This window comes from Macaca fascicularis, chromosome 1 (assembly GCF_037993035.2).
Source record: "Macaca fascicularis isolate 582-1 chromosome 1, T2T-MFA8v1.1".
In the NCBI taxonomy this organism is placed as follows: Eukaryota; Metazoa; Chordata; class Mammalia; order Primates; family Cercopithecidae; genus Macaca; species Macaca fascicularis.
Genome location: NC_088375.1, coordinates 106,322,146 through 106,344,746, shown reverse-complemented (window position 1 = coordinate 106,344,746; position 22,601 = coordinate 106,322,146). Strand labels below are relative to the sequence as shown.

Genomic DNA, 22,601 nt, shown 5'->3' with positions numbered 1-22,601 from the left:
CGGGCTGCCCGTGAGCCCGGGCTCCTAGTGGGGTGGTGTTCAGTCAGTGAGATCAGAACCTCGGCATTCTGGGGTAGGAGGGGTGTTTCTCCCTTCCTTTGACTCTTAAGCAAGAGTTTACCGGGTGGCTCTCATCTTTAATCCTAACAGTCTCCCAAGGAGGGAGATTCAGCCACCATTCCTCTAGCCCAACCCTGCACTCTAAGGTCAGAGCAGGTCCCAGTGATTGAGGGGGGTTCAACCTGTACCATAATCTACACCCATCTCCCACCCCCATTCTTCCCTCTCAGTCTTTGATACAGACTACTGACGTTCTCTCCATCTTACATAAAATGCTTTGCCGGTGCAACTTGAAGACAAATTCCCTGGCTTCCCTCTCCCGCCGTCAGATCGCCATCCCCCAACCCCTTCTCATAGAGAGAGAATGGGGCTACTACCATTTTAGACCTGGGTGCCTCATCTCTCCAGCTGTTGCTCACCAGGATCTGGCTCCAGGCCCTCTGTCTATTCTCACCTTCCAACATTCCCTTTATGATCAGCTGCATGCCTCCCATTCCCCAGAGCCCTGCACTTCTGTACTCTTCACAGCTGCTGGAGCTGGTCCCTTCCCCTAAAGGACCTCGCACCACCTGCACCTGCTAGAACTGTGTCCAGCCCCCATGACCGCCTCTGATGCCCTGCACGACAGTGTCCTCATTCCCGTCTAGGTGGAACTGCGCACCGTGCCCTCCACACCCTTGTCCTCAGCACCAGCAGCCAAGGCGTGTGAGTGTCTGCGTGCTTATCTCTCCATTAGATCACAAGCCTGTTTCGGGCAGGGACCTTGCTGTCCCCACGGTGCCTGGCTCAGAACAGCCCTTCAATAGCTCTGTGCTGAATGAATTAATCACCTTTTGTCCAGTCCTCAGGGGAGGGAGAGAATAGTTGCTATTTCTAACAGCAGCAGGAAGACAAATATTGCCCTGCCCACTCCCTCGCCTCCCATTCCACACACACACCCACTGGTGGCAATTTCTCTTTGCTCTCAAATCGATATGGTTTCTAGCACATTCTAGCAAGAAGCACCACAAAGAGCTGAGAGGGACCTTGGAGAGCCCTTAGCTTCCTCCCCAGATGCACAAGTGAGGGATCTGAGGGCAGTGAGGAGCAGAGAGTGTTGGCGATCACACAGCAGGCAGGTGTAGGGGACATACCTGACTCCCTGCCCGGTGCTCCCACAGAGCCGCCGCGTGGCTCTGAGTTCAGAGGCGGCGGCTGCTCTGCGCCCGATGGATGGCTCCGCCGTGTCTGGTTACTGATCTCTGGTTTGTGGCTGTGCCTGCTGTAGTCACAGGTCAGTGGTCATAGCCAAGCCCAGCTGCTGTGGCTGAGCAGTGTCTCTGAGAACGTCCAGCCATGGTGGCCGTGCCTCAGCACTCTCCTGTGACACAACACGATCTCACCGAGTGACCAGGCGTATGGCTTCACCCTTCCATTTCACAGACTCAACACTCAGCCCCAGCAGCCAAGCCCCAGCACCAGCAGCCACCCTTTCATGTCACAGACCGTGAGTAACACGAGACCAGGTCCAGTCTGTAGTTCACAGCTCTGTCCCATCCCAAGCGCCATGCCCCTCACAGAGCATGGCTCAATGAACACGTGTTTTATGAATGCAGAACAGGCTTATTTGGGGGCTGGGGTGGGAGGGCACATAAAACCACAACCTCATGGGAGGCCACAAAACTTTTAAGATGAAAAAGATGTGCAAATCCTTGAATTTTCTTCTTTACTTCTCCTGTCTTTGGTCCAACCAAAGAAAGTTTACTTCCCAGATTCGACTTCTGGTTCGACATTTGTAGCAATGGTGTAGATGAAGCTATTATACTCAGGCTCATCAAATGTGGGAGCTCAGGAGGCTGGGAGGCCCCCACATACATGTTGCTGAGTGAGATGCTGAAAGGCCTGGACAGACTAGAACGAAGGGCTGAGACAGCTGCAGGGAAACATTAACAGAAGCAAACGAAAGGTACAGTCCTCACCTAAAAAGCCAACCGTATTAGCAAGGATGGGAGATGGAGGGGGCAGAGGGTGGGGAGCTGATGGCTTAGCAGCTCATGAGAAGACAGTGGGGTTTTAATAAATATTCAGTTCAATATAAACTAATAGGCTACCATGAAAGCTAAAAGTCACTGGCTGTCTTTGACTGCAGTAACAAAATGAGAAAGCCGGTCGGTGCCCTCTGTACTGACCTGATCCCAGCGGTGTGTGAGGGTCAGTGTGTCACCAGACCCCTGGGCTGCTATGGACCAAGCAGGTCCTGTTCAGAGTAGCAAGATCAGGGTGGAAACAGGATTATTGACATGATTATGCCAGGGAAGCGGGGGCATTTAATCTAGGAAAGTCCTGGATCCAGCTCAGGGGAGCTTGGGTGGGAGGCTGCTGGCACCTTACCATAGGAACGGGCAGAAGGAGGAGAAAATATGGGCAGGGAAACAGGAGAGCTGCTGAAGCCTGACCCACCCAGGCCACTGGCAGCCCAAGGCACAGTGTCTAAGGGAAAGACCAGACTCAGCCCAGGCAGACGATGGCTTGGGGGCAGAGGCAGGTCTGATCCTGAGGGCCTGGGGACTCTCAGGGACACTGTGGCTCCAGGCAAGCAGAAGTAGAAGCCAGCCTCTCAGAAGGCAGGGAGGCAAGAAAGAACAAGACCCAGTATGGGACTCAACCAGGCTTGAAGGAAGACCCTAGCCTAGTCAGGATCAGAAGGGAAGGCAGAGAAACTGAAGCGGGTCCCAGTTCTGATGGCTGGGCATGTAACCCTGAGATAGCTGCCCTTCTACCTCCCCAAGGGTGCTGGGCCTCATCCTTGAGGCAAGCCTGGGACCCAAGGGGAGGACAATAGGGAAATCAGGAGAAGGAAGGGATTTTAATAGGCAAAGGAGCCACCATAGGGCACAGCCAAGGTGGAGGTGTGGCTGGGATGAGGGCCTCCAGAGCTGCTGCAAGGTTGGACCAACACTGGGTTGCTGTTCAGCCCTAGGCTTCCTAATATTCACCCTTGTTGGAGGGAAGTCCCCATGACTCAGCCCACCTTCTAGGCTGCTTCTAGCCATTATAAGAACCAGGGGTAGAAGAGGTAATTTGAGGACAGGCCTCTCTCCCCCAGGCAGGGCAACCTGGCTAGCTTTGGAGGTGGTCAACTCAAACAGTTGACCTCAAAGCCCTCTGCCCTCACCAGCCACATGACTGTGGATACATCTCTTACCTTCTCTGCCTCAGTTGCCTTATCTATAAAGGGGGGATGATAACAGAGCCTAACTACAGGACTGTCACCAGGAATCACTGAGATGATAAAGTAAAGGCACAGTCCCCAGAGCATGAGAGATCAACAGATGGAGGCACCACTATTACCACCTGTGGGATTACCAACGACTTCCCCAATCTAAACTTGGAATCAGAACCCCGGCCTGTGATGCTAGGGCGATGGGACAGGGTAAAGGTAAGTTTAGGGGCTGACAAAGTGGGGGATGCTTGTGGAGATGATGTGCAAAGAGAGCTCACCACATGCTTTGCTGGGGGCACATAAGGCCACATAGAAAATGACAGTCAGTTCTTGAGATGGATGGTGGTAACAATTATACAATAATAAGGATATTCTTAATGTCACTGAACCATATACTTAAAAATGGCTAAAATGCTAAATTTTAGGTTATGTATATTTTACCACAAGTTTTAAAAAGTTTTTTTGTTTTTTTTGTTTTTTTTTTTTTGAGATGGAGTCTGGCTCTGTTGCCCAGGCTGGAGTGCGGTGGTGCGATCTCAGCTCACTACAAGCTCCGCCTCCCGGGTTCACGCCATTCTCCTGCCTCAGCCTCCCGAGTATCTGGGACTATAAGCGCCCGCCACCGCGCCCAGCTAATTTTTTTTTTTTTTTTTTGTATTTTTAGTAGAGACGGGGTTTCACCATGTTAGCCAAGATGGTCTCGATCTCCTGACCTCATGATCCGCCCGCCTCAGCCTCCCAAAGTGCTGGGATTATAGGCATGAGCCACTGTGCACAGCCTAAAAAGTGTTTTAAATGACCAAGTCTCAACTTGGACCCAGGTCTGCGGACCACAAGCCCGGTGTCTCTCTCACCGTCATGCTAACGGGACAGGTTTGCGTGGGAGATGGCTTTGGAGGAAACAAACTGCTCAACTGAATTGCATCGAATTCTTTAATTTAAAGATAAATCTCTTTTCCTCGTCCAATTGTTGGGGTTTGGAGAATTTGAGCAGCAGTGATTTTGCCATTTTTTTCTCTTAAAAACAGGAAAATGTCATTTCACTAGATTCCTACTCAACAGGAAACTAGAATTATCAGAATTTTCTTGATAGCACGATGCAACAACACTTGTGTAGAAGCCTCCAAACACTAAAGATTCGACGGCGCCTTCCAACTTTACAAATCCTCGGAGAGTCAATGGTCCTTACCCGAGGAGTCACTGAGTCCCACTATGCACAGTGCTCTTTGTTAGGCACAGCAGGGGCGGCTGCAGGGATCACTGGGAAGACGCTGGCCTACCTGAGCTTAACTGAGTGCCAAGTTACAGGAGTGTGCACCGCACCCCCTGCGGTGCTGTCAAAACACACATTCCCAGGCAGTGGGGTTCACCTGCCTGTGCAGGACCCAGACATGACACAGGGGATCTGAGGCACACCCCTGATTGAGAACTGCTGCCACAGGGGAAAAGATCATCATTGAAAAATGGTAACAAGAAAACCAAATAGAACAGATTAACTTTGAAAAGTCATGGATGACACACATTGGCAGTCTCAGAGAAACGGAATATTCTGTTAAGCTGAGCACTTGTTCCCCATGACTTTGGAGAAGTGGGAGTCTGCGTTCACTGAAGGAGGTTGGAATGGAGTGCTAAGGCAGGGGACTCGGCCACTTACTCTATTATCCTGAAAACTTGAAGCTGTCTGACCAGCTCCTATGTGTAAGAGGCTCAAGAGGAGTCACCTTTAAACTTTCAGATGTTGGAGCCCAAGAGCTGTCTTTATTATTGGTTTCTACGTCAAGTTTGAGGCTGCGTTTAGGGGACAGCCAGCTCTGTGACTGGGCAGAGGCAAGGCTATTAAAAGAAGGGACAGAAGTTGTTTGGACAGTCCCACAAAGGGCCTCCTGAACACAAACCAGGTCAGTCATTGTTACCAAAAACTGCCCCCAGCCACTCTCGTAACATTTTCCTCTCCTTGTCACGCAGTGTCCCTCAGACATGGAATCCTGGCTACAATCAGAGTTCTCAGAGATCATCTGGCCTAATCTGCCCACTTTACAGACAACACAACTGAGGTTGAGCTAGAACAAGTCGCTTGTCCTAGCTCACAAGTGATCAGCATCCCAGACAAACTGGCTCTGACCTCTCGTCCCATGTAGAACAGGCAGAAGGTTGCTGGGGAAGGAGCCCCTTGGGCGGAGCAGGTGTTTGGCTGTTTTTTTTTTTCTGGGAATATTTTCATTCTCTCAGCTGCCCAGGCTGGGACTGTGATTTTTTGTATCCTGAATTACACTGGAAGCTTCCTGAGAAGCGTGTCCACGGCCCCCTCACTTCACATGGCCTAGGGCGAGGACAAGTGTGTGGTTTCCAAGGTAACACATAGCTGGGTGGATTCAGCCTCCCAGGCCGCCTCCTCTTCCCGGGAGGCTTCATCCTGAGCCCGCAGGGGAGGAGGCGTGGGAGGCGAGGCGACACACCGCCTTCCCATTCACAAACACGGACTCTTCCCGAAACCAGTCTCCCCTCTGTCCTCCTGCCAGGGTTCAAGGGCAGATGACTCCCCCAGTCCTGAACTCCTGGAGCTAAGGAAGCTCCTGGAGGACTTGGCAAGAGGCATTTGTCTGGAAGTCAACAGAACCCCAGCTGACAGGGAGGTCAAGCCTTAACGTGCCCGGGGCAGGGCTTTTCACACCTGTTCACGGACACAGCACCGCCCAGTGAGAGCACGATCCAGGATGACATTCCCCAGAGACAAAACAGAAAGTCAATACAGGCAGCCAAGAAACAAGCCTTGCTGCCACCGTGAGCACACCCACCCCACTGGAGATGCCAGCCAGGGCCAGGGAGAGCAGCAGGGGGGCCTCACACCTAAGGGACGGGGAGCAGCAGGAAAGCCCCCTCTGAAGCAGAAAGGGTTAAGCCCGAGTGTTTAAATATTTAGCAAATAAAACCAAAATGTCACACAGAGACTGCCAGGGCTGGTGTAGTAACCATGGCAATCCATGGCCAGCGGCCGATCCAAGTGAAAAGGTGCTGGGACCCAGGTGGGCCTCCCAGAGAGTGCCAGGGAGGGCAGCCCGCTGGGACCTGCAGCCCCTTAGGATGCAGAAAGCACAGGTCAGATGTCAGGGCTGTGGGCTTCAGGTCAAGCTCTCAGCCTGTTAGAGTCTCCGCTTTCTCCTTAGAATGAGGAGAGAGCAAATCTGCCATGCCTACCCCGGCTTTGTCGTTCATTCATTCATTCGTTCAACCTACACTCATTGAGCACCTACTAGGTGCTAGGCACTCTCATGGCTTTGGGGATCCAACAGTGAATCCAATACAGTCACCACTGCCATGGAGCCCACAGTCAGGGAAGGGAGTTGCAGGCAAGAGATTGTATCCACAACCAACATAAGACACACAGGGACAAGTAAGAGCCGGTGCTAGGTCTACTCCTAAAAGGGGCACCCTGGGGTCAGGGAAGGGGGATGATGGCCGGAGAGAGTTCCTGGAGGAGGAAATAACTATGCTGAAACCTAAAAGGCAAAAAGGTAAAGGCAGCCAGGCCAAAGGTCTGGTAGATGTGAAAACCCTCTAAAACATACAAAGTACTAGACAAGATGTGGCCACACCATCGTCTCTGAGGCGCTTGCTAATGTATCAGCCTCTGAGTTTTCTGTCTTCAAAGTGTAGTCTGACAAGGATTTATTCCATGGTGTTCTGACTTCTCGGGCCCAGTTGGCGGCGTAGCATCCTCTCTGTCTTTCTTCCTCTCTTTCTAGCCCCACTGTGCACAGCTGGGCCAGGTAGGAGGACGAGGCCCAGAGAAGAGCAGCACTCCAGTGAATCCCCGTCGCCGGGCACTGTTCCCTGGAACACATTCCCCATTTTCAACTTTCCTTGTGTGCTGTGATCAACCAGGGGCGCATTTATGAAAGTGGAACAGGAGAGGGATGTACACCTGGCGGAGGAGGCCCCCATGTGGAATTTCCTGTCAAGGTCTCCTCCCCTTCAGGACGAGTGACCCCAGCTCCCTCCTTCCATCTGCTCATCACGTCTGAGTTAAGGAGTTGACATGCTCAGACGTAGCCAGGCTGAGAAGTCTGTCTGGAGGTCTCAAGATCACGGAGGTTCAATTAAGGTATTTCTAGTCCATCAACCAACCAGCCAGAGACACCCTTAGGAAACCTCTACCAGGTATCTGAAGAAGGATGGGGACTCTAGCCCCAACCTTGGGGGGTTTGGGCAACCTCCACCTTCCCTCGGAGGACAGGCACAGCTTCCTTCTCTTTTTTTCCTCTCCTAAAACACTCTGGGCCAGCTCTGTCCTGAGCATACAAGGTTTCTGCTCCTGGCAAATACAGGGCACAGCATCATCTCCCCGTGAAACCTGCCCAGCCTCTCTGGGAGAAATGCATCACTCCCTCCTCCGTGGCCACTTGGCGTTTCACAGACCCTCATATTATGGCACTTATGACCCTGGGTCACAGTGGATCAAGGTCTAGGACAAACCAATTTCCAAAGGCAGGAATCAGGTCTGTTTTATTTCTGGATTCTGAATGCCTAGCACAAAGTAGTCCTACAATAAATGTTTGTTGAATAAATAAACAAATGAATGGACTCACCATTTTTATAGACTGTACTAGGGTTGGAAAATTTATAGAGGTCAGTACATGCTCTGCTATTATACCTTGTCTCTCAGTGCCAGGACACCTTACAGGTTACGTTCAGGATGTGACTTGAGTCTGCTTTCTTTTACAGGGAGAAGGGAGAGTGAGGGCACAGAGCAAGATACAGTGTGAGTTCTTCTCTCTGTTCCATCAGGGGAGGACACCACTAACTCCTTTAGTGGTGGGACCCCAAAGCACCTGGACCAACAACACCTCCTGCATTACAGACACCCATGTCCCTGTGACAGTACATTACACGCACCTAGGAGGACACTCCCATCCACAGAGCAATCATGCCACAGGGAGTGAGGCTTCCTATAATTTATGTCCTGTAATTTCAAGTAATTTCCTTGTCTGCTCAGAACTCTATCGGTATTTAATGAAAATATCCCCTTTTATATACCTAATAAATTAAAAGCCTCCCTTTTTTTTTTTTGGTCCCTTGTATTTCAAATTCATGAGGTTGAAGGCCTTCACTGACTACCTGCTATGTGCCCGGCATTGGCCTGGGTGTAGGGACCGCACCTCCCATCCCTGCAACTTTATTAAGGATGCCAGGCTCTGCTCCACGCCTCTGGACATGAATGTGTCTGCACCCCACCCCTTATTCCATGCCCGGGGCTCTGAGCCAGGCACTTCCTCCCTGGGGCACTGCATCCCTCCCATTCTCCCTTCCTCACTCTTGCCCCAGCTCTGGGCATTATCACCCCTCACCTGGCCCATGATGACATGCTTCCCACTGTCCTCCTGCCTCTGAAATTGGCCTTTCCTACATTTGCATGCTGCAGATGAAGAGTGCTGTCTAAAATGTAAATCTGATCATCTTGAAACCTTCTCATAGTTTCTGCTGCTGCCTACAGGACATTTCAAAACCCTTCAGCAAGGCAAACAAGCCCCTACAGGTCCTGCCCACCATCCATAGTGAATTCGCCCCCCTACCCAGGACCCTGTCCTTGACACATTCCCAGTGTGCTCTGCAGTTCCCCATCTCAGAGCCTTTGTTTGCTCTGAGACTGCTGTCCGGGGTATCCTTTCCACTCTGTCAGCCAGACAAACAGCATTCTCACTTCAGTGAAGGAGTTCTGCTTATATTATCTAATTTAATCTGTACAATAACCCTTTCTGGTAGGTACTGGTTCCGGGTGGGTAGGCATATGCAAACCTACCCCCAAAGGCTGAGGAAGCCGAGAGGTTGAAGAAAGGGGCTGACATATCCAGTTTCTCAGCAAGAAACATTTGATAGGGACTTATGAACAAAAGCCACAGTCTCCGGCGGCAGTAAGACAAGATGGTAGATCCTGCACCATGACCCCCTAGAACCAGGGATTAGATACCAGAGGGAAGGGGTATATGTGCTTCAGAAGCAATTTGCCTAAGGGCAGGACTTACAGTAAACAGTAGATAAAGGAGAAATCTTAGAGGCTTTCCCAAAACTGGGTTAATCGGAAGTCAATATGGAGGATCAGCATCCAAGATGGAGTTGCTGTGGCCTCCACAGTATGGTTATTCGTCCCATTTTACAGAAAAGAAATAGACTAAGAAGGATTAAGTAACTTGTTAAAGGCCACTTACACACTAAAATGTGACAAACAGCATGATTTGCACCCAAGCTGGGCTGCTCTGAAGTCTATGTTCTCAGTCACCTGCTAGCCTGCCTTCCAGGATGGCACCAGGGCCATTCATTAGAGCCATAGGTTCACTCAAAGTTGGTGACCCCTGGGAGAAGCATGGTGAATTCCAAGTTTCTCCTCTAGAGAACTGGGCTCCTGTCCCGGGCTCTGCACCTAGAAGATTATTAAATAGATGCTGAACCAATGACTGCCCTTGGTGGGTCATCAAGAGCATGGGAGGAGAGGATACTGGGGAGCAAGAGGAGTTCAGTGTTTTGCGTGTGGAGCCAGGGGCTGCTGGTGGCATCTAAAACGTGAGTTTGCAGCCTGGGGAGGGGGTTGGCATGGTCTGAGAGCTGTTGGTGAGAGCTAAACCACAGAAGTAAATGGACTCTCCAAGGGAGAGCACAGTTTTCAGTCAGAGTTTTGGTAAATAAACAAAATGCATTGATTCTTGTATTTTCATTTCTCTCCCAGACACACCGGCCTGAGGAAAAGAGATGCCTGAGTCTTTGAAGGTCTGTGCTCCAAAACGCCAACAGAGAAGGAGACTGAGGAGAGATGGGGTGGGGTGCCATCTTCAAACGATGGAGGCTACCACGCGGGAAACACAGCCCCTTCTTTTCCCTGCTCCAGAAGCAGAACCAGGCCTGGGGGCAAGTTCCAAGGAGGCTGCCTCACCTCGGCAGAAGGGCGGGCTTTCTAAAGACACTGGTAGGGCAGCCTCTCCCAGGGGGGCTGGCAGCTCTGCCACAGCAGCACCCACAGAGGCCCTGGGGTTCCTGCACTAGGTGGGCACTACGATTTAAACGTGTCCCCTCCAAAATTCAGGTGTTGCCAATGTGGCAGTGCTAAGAGATGGGGCCTTTCAGAGGTGTTGAGGCCACGAGGGCTCCTCCCTTGTGAATGGGATTAAGGCCCTTATCAAAGAGGCCCTATGCAGTGTTCAGTCCCCCAGCCTCCTGCCTTCCCTGCCTGAGGACGCAGCAATGCAGCGCCATCTTGGAAGCAGAGAGCAGCCCTCACCAGACAACTGAAGCTGCTGGCACCCTAATCTTGGTCTTCCCAACCTCCAGAATTGTGAGAAATACATTTATGTTCCTTATAAATTACCCAGTTTGGATGAGAGTTACCCAACAATGTTGCAGAATTCTTCTTCCTGAAAAACTCAAGCCATCTAAATGAACAAATAAGAATAGTGTTCTAAAAGGTACTCCCCCAGCCTCACGTATGTGCCGGGCAGGGCCTGGGGCCTGGGTGTGAGCTTTTGGGGCAAGGTTGGGGAAGACGGGGACATGGTCTTCTGGTCCCTGCTAAAATTTAGTCATGTGACCAGGAACCATTGTGGATGAGGAAAGTTGTGAGCAGATTCCTAGCAAAGGTCCTGAATCACCCCAAGGGGAGATGCAGCAGCCACCCCCTGCCCTGACTGCTTCACAACAGATGGGCAGCAGCTGGCCTTTCCCTGTGGAAGCTGCTTGCTAAGCACTCCCCTCTGCGTAAGTTCATCAGTCACACTTGGGATAGCTCCTTCCTCCACTCGCAGGAAGTAGGTTCCGCAGCTGGCTGAGCAGCCAGACCTAAACCAGAGAATTACAAGATTGGGGGGCTAAGTAACAGATGAGGACACTGAGCTCCAAGACCAAAAAGCTAAGTCATGGCATGACCAGCTTTGGAAAATAGCTACCTTGAACTCAGCACGCTTTCCATTCAAAGAACGTGCTACAAACGCCTGCTTTTTGTCAGACACTATAGGTCTCTGGAAATGTAAAGGTTAATGCAAAGATAATTGCCTCTGAGGTTGGGGAGAAAGACGCCTAACAGAAAACTGCAATATGGCCCAGTGAGGTATATACAAGGGCATTCTGTAGGAGCCGCCCTCCTGCTGACTCTCTGGGCCCAAACTGTTCCCATTTCCCTCTGGCAAGAGAAGGTCCAGCTGGGCACAGAAAGAACTTTACTGGAAAGGTAAGAGGCACAGAGGAAGCCGGTGTTGGTGACTTTCCTCAAGTGATGGAGGCTGCAGGGAGGATAAGGGGCTGGGTGGCAGGAGCTCAGGGTACAGGAAGGGCTGAGCCAGAGCAGGAGGAAGCCCAGCCACCTGCCAGTACCAGGCGGTCATGACAGTGACCACCTGGTGGACCCAGCTGGTAAGTGACAAGGCCCAGCTAGAAGCAGTGGGACAAAGGTCACAGGAAAGGAACCAAAGTTTCCACTCTGTGAAAGCCCACTCTGTACTCTACACTGTTCCCAACCCCTGCAAGAGTTCAGCAAAGTGGCTGATGTGGTTCCCATACTTCAGATGGGGAAACTGAGCCCCAGGGTCAGGATTCAACACAACTGATTTTACTTTGTTTCTCCAAATTGTGTCGGGCCAAAATGAATGACCCCCAATAGCATCATCTACTGCCCATGATTAGGGCTGAAACAGAGATTGGCCATGAGCTGGACATGGGACAATGGGTGCCCAGCCAGGTTCTGGGCTGTCAGCAACATGACCCTGCCACCAGGCCAGAACTGAGTCAAGCGGCAGCTGGACCAGAACAGGCCGAGAGCTAGGGCTGCAGGCCCTGGACTGGGAACAAGGACCTCAGGAGCATCAGAGGGAGGGATACCTGGCTCTACCCACACCAATGCCTGGAGCAGAAAGAGGAAGTAGTCAGGCTTAGCACCAACATAGTGTGGGGTTGAGGCTAAGAACAGCTCCTCTTCTTCCCCTTCCTCAAGCCTAGGTCATAACTGAGTTTTATGATTCTGCCTTTTTTCTTTGGTGTGTGTGACACCTCCCCACACAGGTCAGGGGGACATATAATAATACAGCCTCCCTACAGATGAGGACATGGACCCTGAGGGACTGCCTGGGTCCCACAGCTGGCTTTGGGTGGGGTGGAACCAGGCCCGGAGCCCAGACTGTCAACTTCTGTCCTATCTCGGTTCCGTGGCCCTGTTCCTCCCTGCCTGTACTCCTGGCTCCTTTCTGGGGCTGACTGGACAATGTCTGAGTTAAAGTCCACCACTGCGTCCAATTCAGACTCCATGAAGGAAGCTGCCTGGTGGCATTCGGCACAAGCACAGCCCCTGTCCAAGCACGTGCAACCCTTTAGAGGCTGAAGAGTCCCAGCATCCAGGTCAGTATCCTCTAGTCATCGACAGAATGCAGCCCTGCCAAGGTGGCCTGGAGCTGAGGCTTCCATGTCCCAGTCAGCCACAGTGGCCCCTGACCTTTAGACAAAAAGCCAAGGCTCTCTAGGAGGAGGAGGCACTCCCACCTGCATCTGCACAGCTGCTCCACCCTGAAACTGCCGAGTAACGAAAGGGACTGGATTCGAACAGTGTTGTTCAATAGCGCTTCACAAAGCACTCTCCCATGCACTCCTCATCCCATCCTCACGACAGCTCAGCAGAGCTGGAATAAAGGCCCCATGTTCTAGATGAGAAGATCGAGACCCAGGAAGGTCACAGGGCTGGCCAAAGACACTCCGAGAAAAAAGGTCACGGCCGAGCCTTGGCCCCAGTTTTTCTGACTCTGACTCTGGTCTTCGTCAGTCTCTCGCCTGCTGCCCAGATGTGAATCTATCTGTGCTCCTCCGGCCAAAGGACTGGGATGGTTTCCAGATTCACATGCACATGAGGAAAAACATCTGGAGAGTTTAGAACTGCTCAGGTCCACAGCAGTGCAGGTCAGCCTGAAAGGCCGGGGGCTGGGGGAGGCTCGTCCCCAGAAGATGCCTCAGATCTGTTCCCTCCTGTCTCATCCTCCTGGCCCGGGTTGAACCATCCTCCCTATGTCAGCCAAACTGGAAGTGCACCCTGGAGGCCCAGCCAATGTTTCTCTGGGTACCAACTCACTCCTGGGTAGCAAGAAACAGGGGCCTTCTCAGCCACAGCAGACTCTTATTCTTTCTAGAAAATGACACCCCCCAGCCTGGCACCCACAAGGGTGAAGCCCACATCATTCACAAAAAGCAGACTCCTTGGTGGAGTTCAGTGCAGCATATGTGGGGGTACACGAGGCAGGTCTGCCTCACTGAGGGGATCAGCTCAGTGGCCCAAGTTCATAAAGGATCCAACAACAGACAGAAAAGGCAGAGCAATGCATCAGGGGCTCTCCCAGCCTGATGGTGCTCAGTGAGGGTCCCGAATACAGCAACCTCGCTCAGCGTGAGGCCCTACGTTTGTCTCTGGGATCCACACTTCGAAGACAACTTAACAGTTATTCGAAAGCCATGGGGCAGCCTTGCAGTTTCCTCTCCCATTTGGGTCCAAACCAGAAGAGAAGAGCCAAGATCTTGGGCACCGTCTTGTAAAATCACCCAAGTAGCTGCTCGGGGAGTGGGTTTTGGGGGTGGGGATGGGCTCGGCTCAGAGCAAGGCCAAAGGATCAGCCGCTGCATGAAGGAGTAAGGCGGGGGCACCTACCTGGACTTCACGTGTGTGGTAGGCGATGATCAAGCCCAAAAGGATGATGGTGGACAGACTGATAAGGCATTTCAGGGCCAACGAAAACATGGAGTCCTGCAGGAACAATGGAGAGAGAGAATTAGGGAGTGCAGGGAAAGGAGCGTCTCACTTTATTCTGCGGCTGTGTAAAAGAGAAGGGGTGGGGACACAGGAGGGACTGTTACCAGCCACTCCTAGGAGCAGGTGTAGCACAAAGTCAGCCTGAGCCACACAAAAGCCTTGGGCTGTGCCTGGGCTGGCTCTGTTTCAGCAGCTGCCCCCTCTGAGCCTCTGTTTTCTTGGGCTAAGTCATATTTGCATTCCTGGGATGAACGCTACTTGGGCATGATGTATTATGTTTGTTATACATGGCTAGATTCAGTTTGCTGATGTGTTATTTAGAATTTGTACTTCCATGCTCGTAAGTCATATGAACATCGTTCTTTATTGTGCCGCTATTACACGGTTTGGGCATCAATATTACGCCAGCTTGGGCCTCTGTTTTCTCTTAAACCCAAACCAGAGGACTTCGGAGGCAGAATTCTTTCAGGACTGAATCTGAATGTCCCAGCAGCTGCTCTCATCTCCTGGCTTAGGCCAAGGGCAGGGGAGGAGGCAGGGACAGCAGAGGAGCTACTGGAGAAAGAAGTGGGTGAGCACAGGAGCAGAGAGGGGTCCTGGCAGGAGAAGGACTCTGAGGGTCCCTCCTGCTAGGGATTAGGTGGGGGAGGTGAGCCCTGTGTTCTCCACCACAGCCTTTCAGCCCCAGGGCAGCTTAGAGAACCTGAGGTGTGTGGTTAAGAACATGACCTCTGCGGCCACACTGCTGGGTCCCAGTCCTACAACAGCCACTTAGGGCTACATGACCTTAGAACGCCCACTCCACCTCTCTGCACCAGCATGCCTCCTGTGTCAGATGCGGATAATATTGGGGCCTACCTCACAGGGCTGTTGTGAAAATAAAGGAGTTAATTTAGGTAAAGTGCCCAAAACAGTGCCTGGCCAAGTAAGTGTTAACTACCCTTATCATTTACTTTGCATCCTCTACAAATCAGGGTGTCTGGGTTGGAATTTGGTGCACCTCTGGGCATTTCGAAGCTGTAAGTAGAGATAGCTCCCAGTTCCAAAGGAAGGTGGGAACACAGCCCTGAGCGAAGGCAGCGGATGAGATCCAGGAAGCATTTCCAAGCAGCGACTGTGTGTGGCGGCCCTGCACTTGGTCCGGAGTGGTGCACGCCACAAAAGAAACAGCCCCTGTCCTCAGGGAGTTGGTCATTAGAAGAATGATGCCCAATTTCTGGAAGGCACCTTACAGTTTACAAGGTAGTTTCACGTATTTGTTCTCATCCTTCCTCAGAACAGCCCTCGGCCTTTTACCTTATAGATATTACAGGCTGAGGCCCAGAGGGGTGGGTGGCTTGTGCCAGAATTCAAAGCCAAGGCCTCTGACTCGCAGTACAGAGCACGCCCGCAAGCCCTCGGGCACACTCTCCAGTGGCAAACAATGTAGAAACATGGGAAGCATTCATTTAAGTAGACCTAAATGACACCTTAAGACAACAAGGTAAGGGAGAATATGATCAACTGGCAGAGTGAGATCTACGGTAGAGCTAGGGGAGCTCGAGGGAGGGAGGCCACTGTGGATGGGTCCGAGGCAGCTTTCAGAGGCGGATGTGAGGGCAGCTGAGATCTATGGAGTGAGGCGGTAAGTCCAATATGGCTACCACAAGAATGAGAGGAGGGCTTGGGACTCGAACCCAGGACTTCCAAGTGCCCAGGTCCATGCTCTCGGCCACCCTCTGTGGGCTAAAACAGAATGAAAGCGCTCTCCCTGATGTCTGTTAATCTCCCCATTCATTTCATTGGTACACTTCTTGAGGCCCACTGGAGATATAAAGAAAACTAATAAAGTAACTCATTCATTCACTCTTTCACAACAATTTCAACCACTTCTCATTTGCTGGGCACTTGCTAGATATCCACCAGTGTGCTAGATTCTATACATACAGTGATACACACCAGAAGCTTCTGATCTGGCTTATTCACTAACTCTGACTTTCTACATTGTATGGGGTCGTCCAACTACGGGAAAAGATCTCCATTATTTGCTATACATAAGATGATCTACACATAAGCAAGTCTTCTTTTAGCCTCTTCATGTTCCACGGTTCCGTGAAGAGCAGCCTGCAATCATTTACTGAGCACACATGTATGGGGGCCTAAGGAGGGTTGGTGCTGTTCTGGTCCAATGTCAACACAGAGAAGGACAGAACACAGTGCTGGCCCTCAAAAACGTTCTGATCTTCGCAAGCACTGCCTGATGCCTGAAACGCTACCCAACCACAAGACCCAGATGGAACTGAAAAGAGCAAACGGCGAATTCAGGAACACTCAGACTGTATTAGGGTAAGACAAACCTCCCTGCACGAATCAACTGGGGACAGCTCACAATGTTTGCCAGCCAGAAATGACCATAACTTTCTTTTCAAAGGGGTCTGAAACCATCTGGGAGCTTCACACCTCCCCGGGAAGGATTTGGGATCAGTTGCACATTTCAGCCTCTCATTTATTTCTTTTGGCAGAAATGAATTGACATCAGAATCCAAGTCTATTTCCATCATTTTAAAGGAAGCAGTGAAGGGAAATGGGCCAGATGCTGTCTCTCCCCTTTGAGCCTCTTCCTTTTGTCCTAAAGCTCAAAACCTTTACATGAACAGGCAACTCCCACCTGCTTCTTGGTTTTGGCCAGTACAACCTCCCTGGCCAGTTCCAGCCCCATCTGCGGGATGACCAAGCTGTGTGCTGGATCAACAGGGACTCTCAATATCTTACAGATTTCTTTGCATTCTCCATCAAGTCAATAAAAAAAATTAACCAACCACTTTTAATAGCTGGAAAACATGTTAAAGAAGTCTGGCTAAACTAGGAATGTTTTCTATTTGGTAGAATGTTGAATTAGCATCTTCTCTTTGCTGCCTGAACATCAATGAAGTTTGAAATTGATATGGTTCCTTGGGGGACAGCAGTGACACAGGGCTGCCATACACCCCAGGATGGGGTACCTGCCACACCCATTGCCCCTACTCACTCCCATCTGAGGGCCAATAAGGGGCTCGTAGAACAGAGGGAATCCAGTGGTCAACTGGTCAACCCTTCTGCCCCATGACTCAGAACTTTTCAACACGGAGTAACAATCCTTAACACACAGGAATACTCAGGAATTATATCTCATTTCATGAGAGTCATTTTTAAAGCCATTTATTCCTAAATGCCCACAAATGTTCAAGTGGTTAAGTAGATTTGAGATCAGGCAGTGATGGAACACCATGCAGTCACTAAAAAACACTTCTGCAGAGAATATCTGAAGACATGGAGAATGGTTGATGATAGAATATTAAGTGAAAAACTCAGATCCCAACACGATATGTAGTATATTTCCAATTATTTAGTTTTTAAGCTTTTTTTAGTGTAGAAAAAGACTGAAAATACGTCAACAGAATTCCTAAGAGCTGCCTCCATCCATGTGGTCCCTGTTCTGCTCCAGGCCACAAGCCAGCCCTTCACAGATCTGTGATTTCTCACCGATGACAATAATCTGTAATAAAGCACGTCTATTGGGGCCTACCATGCAAGGACGGCATCATCAACCCACTCTTACAGAGGAGAAAACGGAAGCTCTCAGAAGTTAAGTAAGTTGTTCAAGGGCAGGGCTCACCATGGCAAAGCCAGGATTTGCAGAAGCCAGGTTTTACACCCAGATCTGTCTGCCTCCAGGTTCCATACCCTGCCTGTGCCCCAGCACCCCACCTGCTCCTGCGGCCACGCCTTGCTGGCCCTCCAATACCTGCAGTGAGGCTTCTTAGAGCTGCTCCAGCCTTTCCTCCCCTGAGGCTGTGCAGAGGGTGATGGATTGTGTTCCCCAGCTTCTGAGCCAGCCACAGAAATTGCTCTCCTGGCCTGCCTTGTAGCTTCCAAAAACAGGCCAGAACTGTAATGATTATGGTAGATTCTTCCCAGAGACTTTGAAGTTCTAAATGCGTTTTATTGTTTGGAACGTCACAAAAAAGAGAAAGCTATGCTTACAGACAGAGTCCTGGAGGGGCACTGAACCAAAATGAAATATTAGCTTAACTCGGATAATGATGGGCAGGCTCCTTCCCCAACCAAGCTGCTACCCACAAAGAGTGTATGTGTATGGCTGTGTGCGTGTGTGTGCTTATACACACATGTGGTCCATTCATGATTTCTGTCACTGGCTGAAACCCCCAAAGGGAAAAGGTGACAGCGTCTGAAGTTCGTATTTACTGAATTAAGGTCTGATGTGCCTGTCTAACATCACTATGTTTTGTGCATTCAGTCTGGGAAATAATTGATTTAGAAATCTTTTCTGTCTAATAAGGTCAACTTTTCCTTCAATTTCATGGAGAGGTCCAAAATTGATTGATATTCAACATCGGCTTATGACTGTGGTTCTGTAATGGTTGTCCTAATTAGATAGTCTTGCTAATTAATGCTATGCAAATTAAACCAGCCCCTCTTCTGCTGGCAGGGAAGACCGCATCACTAGTCGCTGTTCTCCAGGGAGACCTGAGGCTCCTTTCCCTCCATATCAGCACCAAGCCCTGGCCTTCTTCCTTCCTCAATCTCATGCTGCCCAGTTCTTGGGATCTCTCATGCTGCCCAGTTCTTGGGATCTTTCATTCTTTTTTTTTTTTTTTTTTTTATTTGAGACAGAGTCTTGCTCCATCGCCAGGCTGGAGTGCAGTGGTACAATCTCGGCTCACTACAACCTCCGCCTCCCGGGTTCAAGCGATTCTCCTGCCTCAGCTTCCCGAGTAGCTGGGATTACAGGCACATGCCACCATGCCCAGTTGTATTTTTAGTAGAGACGGGGTTTCACCTGTTAGCCAGGATGGTCTCGATCTCTTGACATCATGATCCGCCAGTCTTGGCCTCCCAAAGTGCTGGGATTACAGGCATGAGCCACCGTGCCCGGCGGGATCTTTCATTCTTATCCATCATCCTCAGCTCCTATCTTAGCACAGCCTCCTCCTTCCAGGTGGAGCACCCTAATTTAATTGCAAGCCCAGGCGTGGTGGCTCACGCCTGTAAGTCCAACACTTTGGGAGGCCAAGGCAGGTGGATCACTTGAGGCTGGGAGTTCAAGACCAGCCTGGCCATCATGGTGAAACCCCATCTCTACTAAAAATACAAAAATTAACTGGGCGTGGTGGCGCATGCCTATAATCTCAGCTTCTCAGGAGGCTGAGGCAGGAGAATGACTTGAACCCGGGAGATAGAAGTTCTCGGCAGTGAGCCGAGATCACTCCACTATACTCCAGCCTGGGTGACAGAGCAAGACTCTGTCTCAAAAATAATAATAATAATAATAATAATAATAATAATAATAATAATTGCAGCTGTTGGTCCTCCCAGCATTCTCAGAGCGGCTTCCCAGCCTGGCTCCTACCAGAAGTCAGCTAACAGAATCCTGTTTCAGTTACTAATGAATGAAGTGACAGAATGAAGTCACTCAGACCCTCTGCCTCCCAGGACTGTTCAACCTGAGACCAGGAGAGACAGCCGATGCTGTCACAGTGGGAAGGGAGACTCTGGGGACTCCAGAGGGCAGCTGGACCTCTGACCAGCCTGAGAAGGGAGAAGGGCCAAGACCCTGATGCTTGCTAGCCAAGAGAGCTCTGGAAGAGAGGCCCACGGTATGGATCCAAGGGCACAGGGGTCTCAGCCTCCTCCGTAGCAAACGCCTGGCCTGGACAAGTTGCTTCCTTCTCCTAAGCCTCAGCCCCCAGTAAAATGAGACTCCTGGACAAAACCATCTCCAAAGTTCAGTTAAGCCTGATGACCAAGACGCCAGGCACACATGCCATGACAAACAGGTCACAGGGACATATCCAACACTCATTCCTTTTTTTTTTTTTTTCAGGAGTTTTCTTTTCCTAGGCATTTTGTAGATGATGAAATGCTGGGTGTGAAATGGTCAGCCACAAAACCCACTCACACCATCTTCTCCTCAAACACAACAAGGCAAGCTTCCTATTTTTAGTCATGGGGGCTAACGAAGATGTTCATTGTCTCTTTCTAAATAACATAGGATTTGAAACCAAAAGGCCAGAGTTCAAGTCATGTCTTTGCTACTAACTAGCTGTGTGACATTGGATCAGTCCTTTAACCTCTCTGGGCCTCTGGTTTCTTCTCTGCAAACCAGAACTACCCTTACTTTTCTCACAGCTGTTAGGGGATGAGATAAGATGATGCATATGAAAAATCTCATTCTGTTTTCACACAAAGAGAAGCATGCATTCTCTTGTAGCCAAACACCTCTTCTCTTGCCATGCAGATGTCAGTGCAGGTAAATGCAGCTGATCCTCAGTCTGGAGCTGCTCACTGCACCCCCAATATCAGCATTTTATGGCTGCAACAATTTATAAAGATATCCCCGAGGCATTTCAGAAAGACACCTTTGCAATCTGCATAGCCAAACATTCATTCACTCGTGCATTCATACGACATATATTCACTGAGCACTTACCATGCCCAGGCACTGTGCTGGACACTTGCCAAATGCCAGGGATTCCCTACCCCCTCCAACCCCAACCCACTGAGCCTAAATGCCATCCAAGAGCTCCCAGGAGCTCATCCCAAGGGCAGCCCTCTGCACAATCATCACCCCGTCACCTTGACATCCCATCCTCTCCCTCTTGGACTCTCTCCCTGACTTCTCCGTCCTGCCCACAGTGCAAGGTCAAGAAGAGATGGGCCAAGGGTCAGGTTAGGGGACCCTGGAGGACACATCAGGCTAGGACAGCCAAGAATGGGCAGGAAGCCCGGACTGAGGGAGAAGGCCTACAAGTGGTTCCTTTGTGCCCGAGTGACCAGTGCTCTCCACGGCAGAGCTCAAGCATGGATACTAGTTGCCAAGCTCCAGGAAACTTTCCTGCCTGCCTGAGCCCACTATGTGGGTGAGGACGTCTTTACCACAGGTCCCAGGGGCTGGAGATGGGGCTAAACCTCACTGCCACCTTTTCTCCAGCCCCGTCACCTTCTTACATGAAGTTTCTGTTCTGGGCCCACGCCCGAACCCCACAGCCAGGGGATGCTTGAGGTGGATCCCCAGTGGGTAGAAAGCTGAGATGAGACCATCCACACTCTCCTCTCAGTCCCAGGAGCCAACCAGGCATCATGAGCCAGCTGACCCGCATCAGGAAGTGGGGTCTGACCCAGACCCGAGAGCAGGTGGCTCCTCGGAGCCCTGTCCTCAGTCCTCCTGTGCCCTCCTCAGCCCCCATCCCTGAACGGGGTCCATATACCCACCATCGAAGCTGGGAGCCATTACCTGCTTTAATTCTACACAGGGTAACCTCAGCACCAGGAACCCCGCTAGTCTGCCCTGGGCCCCACACCCTCCCTGAGGCTGGCCATGCCTGGTGCCCCCGTCAGCACTGCCCAGCTGGGGTGACCAGAGCACCTTTCACCATCTGACCCCATTTTCCCATGGATGTTGTTCTCTCACCCCCACCAGAATGTCAGCCCAGAGGGCGGGGAATTTTTACATTGCATTTGTTCACTCCTACAGCCCCATGCCTAGAACACTGGCACATAGTAAGTCAATAAATATTAGTTGAACGTTGAATATTTGAATGAAGGGAGCAAAATTTTTGAGATATGTCAAGCAGGTAGACACTTCCATCCTGAATTTCCAAATTCATCAGAACTAAAGAGAGGTGATGAAAGTAACAGCTAACATTTATTATTCACTTACCACAGGCCAGGCACTGTGCTAACTTCGTTAGGTCCTCAGAACAACCCATGGCCCCATTCTAGAGATGAGGGATCTGAAGCCTGGAAAGGGTCACATTCCCACCGTCTCTGGATGAGGAAGAGGTGGGGGCCAGATTCAAACCTGTGCTCTCACCACTGACCCAGAGGGAACCTCACGAAGACAGGATGGCAATTGCCGGAACATCACCCCTGCAGGCCCTGCCCTCACCAGTCCCACCTGCTCTCTGAAGAAGCCCCCAGTGGTGTGGCTTTAGTGGTGTGATAGACAGTGAACAGACTGAGGTCAGGGCTTGGGGTCTGCACCGTCTCTGCAGACTGGGCCTGGCCACGGGGACACTAGGCAAATAATACTTGTGGAGTGAAGGAAGCCAGTGGTCTCGACACAAAACTCATAAAGTCAAGTTGCCCCTGGGGCATGTCCCTGGACCTCTAAATTGTCACTCCCGGAAAGAGATGGAACCTGATGTCTGAGGGACATCATGCAGTTAATAACAAGGGCATTCAGGTCTCAGCAGAGGGTGGCCTGCTCATGTTTAGTGAAGCCAGCGTGACGACCAGGACACCAATTAAGAGAAAATGATCCTCCCCAGGCCCTGGCTCTCCCGCTGTGCGATGCCCCAAGGAAGGCAGAAAAAGGTTATTTAGGAGACCACGCTCCCAAAATATCAAGTCAGACGGGTCACCCCCTTCAGGCCACAAACATAATTCCAATTAAGGAGACAGTTTCCTTTATAAGGTCTGGGCAGAGGGGAACTGGCATATCATGAATTCTCTACTGCATGCTTGCTTATAATTTATTTTCCTGCCCCACTTACAATATTGGCAAAGATTCCACATGATTCAATCAAACTTTTTTAT

General features: G+C 50.8%; 1 protein-coding gene across 2 annotated transcripts in view; it reads right to left on the bottom strand.

Moving 5' to 3' along the window:
* Window positions 1–22,601, bottom strand: part of KCNN3 (potassium calcium-activated channel subfamily N member 3) — a 167,559-nt gene that overhangs the window by 104,604 nt on the left and 40,354 nt on the right. For both annotated transcript variants that reach the window (XM_005541654.5, XM_065545177.2), the window contains exon 2: window positions 13,923–14,018. In XM_005541654.5, the coding sequence (XP_005541711.3) occupies window positions 13,923–14,018 (96 nt within the window). The remainder of the gene's footprint in view (window positions 1–13,922; window positions 14,019–22,601) is intronic.